A 10,349-nucleotide genomic window follows, 5' to 3' on the forward strand; every position below is an offset into this window, starting at 1 on the left:
AAGGCGATGCAGGATTGTCGAGACAGCACACAAGAAACAAGATAACCATACACCAGCAGAAAGAGCCTCGCTAATCTCCGCTGCTCGAAAGAAGTCCGTCTGAAAGGCGATGTGGTTCGGTCCCGTTGACGCTAGTATAAAGCGTAAATCGCATTGCCGGCAAAGGTGGTGCTCGAGAGAAGATCACACACATCAGTTGATATCCTCTTCATGCACGTTATATGGGAGACTGAAGCTTGTTAGCGTTGGCGTCGTTGCCTTCTTCCATTAATCTCCGAATCTCGGTTGCGTCGTGCTCCATTTTTGTCAAGTAGAAGTCACCATGATACGTGACAAAATCCCCCACTTCGGTGTATGTAAGCAACAGGATCTCGCGGACGTTATCGGCACTAGCGATAAGAGCCTGTAGCATAGCAGTGTCTTCAGTAAGACTGACACCAGCGTGTCTTCGAGGACCTCCGACAGTCGATCTTATCAATCGTAGCAAGTCTTCATGCTCCGTGATGAGAGCGCATGCAGTCTCCCACAGAGTCACAGCGTCCGGTAGACGAGTGGAATACGCAAGCGATGAGTATTTGATCGCCAAATCCAGCCGGTCGTTTGTCGATAGTGACAACTGCTTCCATGCCAACTCGAACCGAATGCTCCAATGTGGATTCATGGGAACTGGGTCTAAAAGCACGCCGCCTTCGCAGTCTTTAGTGGCTGCTGCTATAGCTTCCGCCTCTGCGTCTGGACTGAAGCCATACCACAGTGACAGAAACTCAACGTCCTGTGGAGTTAACGTACATAGCTGGACAAGGAGGTCACTGCGTTGGGCCCGTACTGTCGCCTCGCTTTTCGTAGCGATAGAGATAGCTCCGCGCCGGTTAGCCATACGATGCACTCCGTTTTGTAGGAATTTCCACTTGGTAGAAGTACCAGCGTCACTCTCTGCAGTGCTGACGATTCGGTGACGACGCAAGTGAGCTGGAATCTGTACGTTTGGAAGTGTATTTGCTCCATGTTCTTCATTGTCGTCATCGTCAACAAAGTAGCTCGAGGAGGTTAATGAGCTTCGGAACGAGAGATCTACTAGATACTGAAGGTCGAGATGGCGATGAAGCCCTGCTCGAAAGTCACGGTGAGCGTTGTGAGTGCTGTCATACAGATGACGTACTTCGTGTAGTAAAATAGAATCATCCGTTGTAGCAGCAATGAGTTGTTGCTGATGAAACAAGTCGCTAGGTGGTGGGAGGGGCCTCTCAGGAGCCACGTCGAGTGAAGATAGTACAAACGACGCTGGCGAGCGTTCTACAAGGACCGAGTGTCTGTAGAAGCACTCGCACTCGGCATTGGTGCATGTAGAAGTGTGTAGCACTGTTGGAGTAGGGGGAGGTAGTCGAACGGGCTCGAAAGCAGTCAGAGGAGACGAGTCGTCCACATGGAAATGTCGATGTCGCTCTAGTGCGTCCAGAACTTCTTTAGGGATCGGATACTCGTCCAAGATGTGCTTCGTGGGCGGCAGCGCTCCAAGTCGAGTGGACATGATGTAGCGCACACGTGGTTGCTGTGGCTCTCGCTTTGTAGTGACTACAGCGGTATCGTCGATCGCTGAAAGAGCCACTGGGCGTGAGCGAAAACGAAGCGCGTGTTGCTCTTCATCCTCCTCGGTTTTGTTGCCACTCGGAGCTGCGATTTCGCTAGACGCTGGGAACTGAACGCACAGCAGCGTCTCAGAGGACTCTCTGTAATTGTCACTCTGGGTTTCATCAGTGCTGTCGGTATCAAGTGAGTAATTTATCGCAGAGCTCTTCCTACGCCTCATTCGGTATACGTCGATATCATTGCTCACTGTACGTGGTCGAGGCGAGATGATACTGCTCGTTTTTACTCGGGGCTTTCTTGGCATATTGTTGGTGGTGTTAGAAGCGAATGCCGAGGTAGACTGACGGTTGCTTAGTCCCGTAGCACTCGAGACTCGATTCTCGTTTTGTGATGATACGCTCAAGGTGGCGGCTCGCATTGCAGCTATAGTCTGAAGAGTAACACGACCATTAGATGCCAGCAACATGGTCTTAAGGTAGGGAAAAGCGTCGTACGTTTTCCGCGATTTGTGCAGGAACTACTTTGCGCTTAGCCTCGACTACCAAGCGACTCTGTAGCAGCGTCTCCAACGTGGTAGTTGGTAGAACACCAGAGCTTTCCCGTTGTGTCCGAATCTTTTCCAGTCGGTCTTGGACGGCTACCAGCTTGTCTAACACTTCGTCTTCGACGTGTTGAGCTAGCTCGCTAAGAAGTACATCTTCTTAATTACGAGTTACGCAGCTCTGCTATACTGTAAAAACATATTAACTAACCGATTCAATTCATTAGTAAACGATGGCTCGTATGCCTTATAGCTGGTCCAAGAGGTATCTACATCGATGATGGTCAACATCTTGAGCTGAAGCGAAGAAAGAAATGATACTCACCTGTTTAAGCTGCTCACGAACTAGCTTTCGTTCCTCGTCAAGAGAGCGTTTAGCTACAAAGCCTTGTATTCCGCCATCAGCCCTTGATTGCTCAGTCTCCTGCGGCCCCTGCTTGGCTCGCAGTGCGCCACCGAATCCTTGCCGCCTGCTCATTTTTACAGACAACTTGTCGACGTTTCAAGGCAACATTTGAAAATAGAGAGTGCAAATAAAACCATGTTAATGGCTTCATTCTGGTCTCTACCTGTCTAGTCGTTGTGAGACTTGCTTTGGCCTCGCAGGGTCTTCAATTGAGCTCCTAAAAGATGTCGCTCCTTGATGTACAGCGTGAAAATCGTTGCACCAAAACAGACTACCCCCACAGCAACATGCAGTGCGTGTCGCATCAACGAGTGTGACTTCGACTCTGAAGCCAGCAGCAGACGCTGAGAGGTTGCTGTCACTGCCAAAGAAGCGAAGAAAGTGACGACAACGAACCGATGTGGAAGCGATTGACGCCAGAACGCCACTCCATTAAGCACCCCGTTGCTGGAATAGGCAGCTGCACTGACTGGACGGAAGTACGAAGCCAGGAATTTCAAGCAGTACAAGATCCGACACGCCATGTTGACGCAGTTGGCCAGGATGAGTCCGAAGGTTCCCCAGTCGAGCACCTGCATCAACACGAGCGCACTGAACGCGTAGATGGCGAAGAAAACGCCAAGAAGTTTGTTGAGTCGCATCAACTCGTGGTCGTCTCCAACGGCGTGTACAACAGCTTCACAAACGCCATTTAACCCCAAGAACGGGATGTAAACGCAGTAAACAGCCAACGCAGCACCCACTCCTTGAAGCGCCTTCTCAACTCCATATAATAGTAGTACCAACGTGTACGCGTAGCTAGTACCGAAGCAGACGAAGAGTAATCCCACGAGATTCATGAGCTTGAGCAAGACTAACAGTAGTGTCTGTCCGTCGGCCAGACTCTTCTTCTTGCTATCGTCCTTGTCGTAACTCTTCTGCTTTTGACCAAGTGCTAGTTTACTGAAGATCGTCTTGGTGGCTTCTTCAATTGGTAGAAACACAATCCGAGGCACGAGAGAGCCGAGATTCGACACCAAGCCGTACACCCCCATGTGCTGCAGTGACGCGAAGCCTGTGAGCACCCACTTGTCTCCTTCGGCTAGGAGATACTTGACACCACTCTGCACACTTAGTGGCACTAATAACGTCACTAACTCCTGGTGACACCAGTCCACTTCTCCTTCCGGTTTGCCAGGCAGCAATTGCCTCATACTTGTCAAGGCGAACTTGTCCTCTCCGGTCGATTTCCGATAGATTCGACTCCAGAAGAACACTGTGAACATCGCCAGCAATGTCAATGCGTATGATAGCTCAGCGAATCCATACGCCGTTAAGCTCAGCTCCAGTATGACGACGCCGATGTACTGTACCGCTGCTCGCACCAAAAAAGCGGCACTCTGAGCCGCCACTTGCCAGCTTACTAATACACTGGCATGTGCTAAGACGAACATAGGTTCTGCTAGCGCCTCGATCATCGCAGCACCGCAGTACATCGCTAGCACAGTCGAGTATCCGCTCAATGACTCGTCGTCTTTCAAAGTCGACGAAGAGCTTCCAACTGCAGAATAAACGAGCACCAGTCCTGCTACTGACCAGCTGGTGGCTGTCGACAGCCACGCGACGTTCACCAATTGCTGTATGTGAGCTTTTCCATTGCCGGGAGCTTTCGAGTCGAGTGACGGCATGCGCAGGAATGCAAGGCGGAATCCGTCGCGCAAGAGGAAGATGGAGGCCAGCGCCAGCTCCAGACGGACGGTCACAGTGCCCGTCACATTAAGGTGCAATTTGCGAAGTACTAGCGAGTTGGCGGCAAAGGTTAACAGGCGCTGGAGGAAGCGGTAGGAGCCGCCACGAATCGCTTGAGACAGCACTCCGGTTGCGGTGCTCATCGGTGTTCACAAATGGGTTTTGGAATTTTTGGGGTTTGGGTATTTTGAACGACCCACCCACCCACTCTTTTTTTAGGCTGGGTTTTCTGGGCTTATAAAAATAAAGTGAGAGCGATAGAGCTGACGCAATACGCAAAGTGCCATGGCACTCGATGCGGTCGCGTCTTCGCCCATGCATCTTCAGTGCGCCGGCACCTTAAGCGGGTCATTTGCTACAATACCCGTTTTCGGTTAACCAGTTGAAAAGAGCTACCCCAACCGCCACTTAGAGCACATTTCTTCCTTGGACCGCCCCAAAATTCGGTTATAATATAATATAGATGCATATTATATCTATATTTTCTTTAACCGCCCTAAAGCATCTGTAACCGCTCCATACTGTGACACAGTTTTTTGATAATTGAACCAATTAACGGTGACCCGGGTCACCAACTATTATTAGAGCAAAATCTAAAATATTTATTTAATTTTAGCACCAGGTACTTCAGTACCATTTCTCGTTTGGACTGCGATCCTTCCACTGTTGGCTCAAATGAGCGACCCTCCTACGACAGAACGACGAGCTGGCGGCACAGGTGGCTCGAGTCAGACAGCACCACGGAAGAAACAAAAGCCTCGGAATCGACTTACTGCATTTGAGCGTGCTTGTGCCCTACGCAGCTGTTTCAATTGTGTAAATGGCGTCATCCAACAGATAAGACCCAGTTTTTTAATCCCACCCACCCACAAAAAATTCATTACCCACCCACTCAAATCCGAAAAGCTGGGTTTTGGCGAACCCTGGTGTTGTTCTGACGTCGCAACTGCACTATCTGTGCATGTTTCTTTTGAGCAACTTACCAAATAAGAAACGTTTCTAACAATTGTTTTGTTTTGTTTTGAAGTTCTATTTGAGAAAAAAAAAGCGTTTTCTTTTATCGAATGAACGGAACAAGTTTATGCTCAAAGCCTTTGTGCTGTGTCATGGAATCACTTTCACTGGGCTTAAAACGGCCACGAAAGACCCAGCGTCGTTTGAAAGTTCTGATCGCTAAAGGGGACCTTCGACTCGCCAAAATCCGCTGAATTTAGAGCTGCGCGTGCTGCGTCCGTCATTTGGTCCCACATGATGAGATCTTGGAATTCACCGTTTTGGAACGCAAAGGTTAGTGCTAGCCGGTCACCCTTGTTCGTATACGTTTGAGAAATCCTGGTAGAAACATTCGAGCCACCACTGTAATTGTAGGTATACCGCCATCTACTTACTCGACCCACAACAGTTGCCTGGGTCCCCACGAAGCCCATTGGAGGAATAGCGGTTTGCTTGCTGTATGGCTCTTTCCGTTCAGCCGTATAGAGACCGAAGAGTATTTTTCGAGGCTTATGAAGCTGTTGCGACAGCGACGCTCCGAGAAATGTCGGTGCATCCAGTGCTGGATTGTCAAGCCACAGAACCATACTCGACCAGTAGTGGCGGATTGAATGATCACTAGAGGAGAAGCCTTTCGGGAAGTACCAAGCAAAAAGCATGGCCCATTTGTCCTGATACCATGCTGATCGACCATATATTTGAGATCCCAGGGGTGCTTTCGTACAGCCTCCCGTCCCTCCTGTTCCCTTGAGTCCTCCGGTGAGCTCGCCAGCAGCATTTACAGCCGGAAAGGAAACACAGCCTCTTTCAATGTGAAGTTGAGGCTTGAACTTGACAGCAGCTTTTTCAGAGATTGTGACTGGGTTGGGCTGAGCGAATGGCTGCACTTTATCGTGATCAATCATGGTTGCATGGGTGGAGAAAAGTAAAGCGAGGAGAATCGCGAACGCGTGGACGCAACTCATCGTTTCCAATGAGGTCAGAAGTGCTGCCGAGCTACCAGTGTTTTGGGAAGTGAGGTGCGGTTGCAATCCTCATCGGCGTCTTTACTAGGATGCTAGAGAACACACTGGTAATATGTATACTACATATTTGCTTTCTCTTGCGAGTGGATAGCGCAAATCTTGATTACGAATGTTTTCTTTTTAGGATTCCGCTGCTTACAAATACAACAGGGATGATCGAAAAATATTTAAATATTTTTATTAGAGATAAAAAGATTTAAGAATATTTTTTTTCTTTTTATGTGGTCGCTACACATTGCAGCACCCGCCAATCTACCAGTAGTATGTGTTCGTGGACTTTGCCGACACCAATATGTCGCCTCCAGGACTGTACAGACAGCAACACGTAACACCTGGATACCTCGACATGGGCGAAATGTTTCGCTCCACTACAAAGCACGACGAGCTTCGCAATGACGACGTACGTGTGCTGCTATTGACAGTAAATACGAGAGAGTTTTATCACTGTTTTTTTGCTTTATCGATTGTTCCAGTTCGACTACCGGTACAACACGGCACTGGGCTGGACCTACATGTGTGAGTTCTATGGATGTGACGACGTATCTTGGATCAGATACGTGAAAGGCTAATCCTCTTGGTGGCACTGTCTGCACAGGTGATCAACGTGGTTTGATATTAAACAGCGTCAATAGTTTTGCTTTGTGTAAATATGAGCTGCGTAAAAGTCTTCATCCTCACTTGGCTTTGAGTCCGATATTGTAGCACAGGCTCGAATAGGCATTGAAAAGTACGGCGTGAATGAGGGAATGTGACAAAAAAATATGTTATGCACATAAAAAGAATTTTTTTAATCGTTTTTACATTATTATTAAATGGGAAATAACTAATTCAAATTTTCTTACCATCCCTGCTTACATGTACAGTATATGTATTATACCTACATGTATTGCATTCGTGTACCGTGCCGTCATCAATGATGATGGTGCATCATGGCGATTTTTACTGGACTAATCATAACAGACGACCCACTCGGTTGTAAAAGCATAATTTCAGTACACAGTACTGCACCCCGTTTTCGCGGAGGTAGACCATATAAGATTTGCATAAAAATCAGATTTTAGCAAACAAACAATTGTTCATTTGGATTCAGGATCATCTCATCCGGAAGTTAATCAAAGGACTAAGGGCGGTGCAGTACTGTACCGTATGTGTCCGATCGAGTGAAACACTCGTAAAAAGCTCGAGTTCCGCCGATAAAACCGAGCATTTTATCGGTAAAAATTATAATTGTACTATATTTTGTAAACTGAGACTTATTACGCCTATCGCACCCAATCCGTATGTCTTACTCAATCCGACAAATACTGCATCCAGAAGAGTAGTTGTCTCTCTTACGAGGACCACGAACAAAAGTGCTAGGACTGTAAGGGCCTGGTCCAACTTCAACACAAACACACGCTCCGACAACATTAGGGTTAGGTGGATTAAGCCTTGTCTTGATTGGTGTACCACTACTAGTCCAAGCGTGGACTACCACTATAAGGAAAACAAAACCTTATTTTTACACGAACCGATTTGACCAACACAACAAGATTCCAGCACAAAAAAGACAGGAGCGGGGCAGCAGACCGGGCCGTTCTGATTGGCCGAGACCCTGGGCTAATGGGGCTGACGCACCCGCGTCAGCAAAATGCATTACGTGTTTCGGAGAATGTGTGTTACTTCAATGTGACTCAAAAGTTGTTAGTTGTTTAGCAGCAAATATTGGAATAAACGTTAGGATCACACGTACAGATCTGAGTAACACACAAACTCAAAAGCGATTTGCCAACACACTAGCAGCAAACTGGCAGGCTTAACTCGCCCTTCTGCAGTCTGCAGAGAAGCCCGAACCCTTCGCTGTCGCGTGGCGATGCCTACCCCGGCGTGCAATGTGGTCTCGCGAATATCAAACAAATGTATTTAGCTGTGTGGTTTCTGGTACCACACAAATAGTAGAATTTCATTCTTCCCTGGCGCCGGTACCACGACACGGCACCGCGCTGCGCTCTGCAATGCTAGTTTGCGATCCGACGTCTTCTGTAAGGCGTTACCTGGTATTATTCGCGGTGCAGAAGACTCTGCGATGCGAGAGAGTCGCGCTGAGTGTGAGAATTTTGTGACGGAGAGCTCTCAGTCGTCGGAGCAGGCGTCAGACCACGCGGTAGTCATAACGATGAAAAGCACTCTAACACCTTTCACACCGGCGATAGCGCTCCTGCGATGGGTGAGAACGATGCAGGTGGATCCAAGGAGCGTAGTGCGTGTGGGGATACCGACGAGCCGTCATTTTCCGTGTAGTCAGACGACCCGGAGCCAACCGTGGGGCAACCGTGGGGGACGAGATCACGTCTAGCACCGCCCAGACTGGACATCAACCGCTTCATTGCATCCAGGACAAAGGACCAGCTGTCAAGGGACATGTTGCATGCGAGGAAAACGTACCTTCTGCTAAGTTCGTTGGGCCCACCGACGAGGAGGTCCTCAAAGCAGAGAAATACATGCTTACGATCCCGACACGGCTCGCCAGAGTCGAGATCCGACATCAGGCGAAAAGGCGTGCAAGTTTGTGGTGCGTACCCCGCTCTCGCAAGCGCCGTCACCAGTCGAAGTGCGCTGCAACGCGGATTGGAACGCAGATTCACCACGCACACTCCATTACCGCTATGAAGATAAAGGATGTTCTAAAGCTACCTGGCATAAAGAGTCGCCTAGCAAACCTGCATGTTCGACGACCTGTGTACAACGAGCCAGTTCAACAGGGGCTTGCGTTGCTACACGAGCAGTCCTGGCCGGAGTCTATAGACGAATGCATTACGAATGGGATCCGCTTCCCCGACCTCGGCTCTTTCCATAGGTGCCGCTGTGTCGGGGATTGCTTCTGGGACTGCTGCAACAACGTAGAAGATGCCGTTTACTTTACCCGTAGCTGCTGCAAGCTGAACGGACGCTGCAGTAACGCTCCGATTGTGCGTGGTACGCTGAAGTGTTCGACACCGGCCGAGTTGGTCTGGGTGTGTGCACCACCACCTTTCTCGACATCGGCGACATTGTAGGCGAGTACACTGGAAAGCTCAGCGAGTGGCCAGCAAAGGTGGCATGCCTTCCCGACCAAGCCCTCAAACCGAATAGTGGATACACATTTCTCTACAATACGAAGTCGGTGACAAAAAAAATCGTGTACGTAGAGGCCGTCAATAAAGGGTCCATGACTAGGTTCAATAACCATGCTTGTGATCTAAACGCTGTCTTCGTCGAGATGCAGAACATGCGCAACGTGTAGGTCTTCGTGCGGATGATTAAGGATGGGAAGGCAGGCGCTGAGATTACGGTTAATTACGGCAACGAGAGGTGGTTTAAATGCGCATGCGACGGATGCTGGGAAGGTAATGGTGAAAACTAGGGGAAATAAGAAGGCATTACGATGATCTCGCACACGTATAAAGCCAAGTAAGTTTTCCTTTATACGTTTTCTGCTTTGAGAAGTGATTGTTCTTGTTTGTAGAGACCCTGGGTGCTTGTACATCATTTAAGTCTCATTTTGCATTTTTCTTGCCCCAGCACCAAGCTGACGACGATTCTTCAAGCTACACTGGTAGCATTATGAATGCAACCAAATTATATGAAGATTGCGTGTGCGGCAAATTAAGAAGTCTAAGCCCACCTCATTTAATACGTGTAAGTTCACCTCATTAGGTCATACCGAGAACAAGTTGTAGAAGAATATGCTCGCTATTTAAAAAAATTCATGCAAAAGAAGAGATGCGGAGTTGCGGCGCATTATACCCGCGCGTGTACGTTAACGAACCACATCTATTAAGGAGAACTACCCAAACGCTGAACTGTTGCTGGCACAATCGAAAGTGCTGGGTTAGACATAGATCCAAGCCGGACCCAAGTTTCTCGGCCGACCTCATCCGTCGGGTGCATCTAACGTGGTGCGTCTTCTTTTTTCCCTGTTGCCGAGAATGCTGCGACCGCAACTGTCCACGTATTCAGTGATACGCAGCGCGTATAGCACATGTACACAAGCGCCAAATACGAACCAGCGGTTACAGCCGCACGACCGTTTCTCAATGTCGACGAACCA

The 10,349-nt window shown here is 48.7% G+C and overlaps 3 protein-coding genes across 3 annotated transcripts; all 3 read right to left on the reverse strand.

Moving 5' to 3' along the window:
• Positions 1 to 217: 217 nt before the first annotated feature.
• On the reverse strand, positions 218 to 2,606 carry PITG_16505 (uncharacterized protein; the record flags this gene model as incomplete). Its single annotated transcript, XM_002897486.1, has 5 exons — positions 218 to 1,725; positions 1,801 to 2,017; positions 2,082 to 2,271; positions 2,340 to 2,397; positions 2,450 to 2,606. The coding sequence occupies 5 exons, from the start codon at positions 2,604 to 2,606 to the stop codon at positions 218 to 220; spliced, it is 2,130 nt and encodes a 709-aa protein (XP_002897532.1).
• Positions 2,607 to 2,701: 95 nt separating this feature from the next.
• On the reverse strand, positions 2,702 to 4,405 carry PITG_16506 (uncharacterized protein; the record flags this gene model as incomplete). The annotated part of the gene is made up of 2 exons (XM_002897487.1): positions 2,702 to 2,961; positions 3,010 to 4,405. 2 exons carry the CDS (start codon positions 4,403 to 4,405, stop codon positions 2,702 to 2,704), a joined length of 1,656 nt encoding a protein of 551 aa, XP_002897533.1.
• A 984-nt stretch (positions 4,406 to 5,389) lies between these two features.
• PITG_23075 (NPP1-like protein) lies at positions 5,390 to 6,220 on the reverse strand (the record flags this gene model as incomplete). The annotated part of the gene is made up of 1 exon (XM_002897488.1): positions 5,390 to 6,220. The coding sequence occupies one exon, from the start codon at positions 6,218 to 6,220 to the stop codon at positions 5,390 to 5,392; it is 831 nt and encodes a 276-aa protein (XP_002897534.1).
• Positions 6,221 to 10,349: the final 4,129 nt, after the last annotated feature.

Source organism: Phytophthora infestans, genomic scaffold (genome assembly GCF_000142945.1).
Source record: "Phytophthora infestans T30-4 supercont1.44 genomic scaffold, whole genome shotgun sequence".
Taxonomy (NCBI): domain Eukaryota; phylum Oomycota; class Peronosporomycetes; order Peronosporales; family Peronosporaceae; genus Phytophthora; species Phytophthora infestans.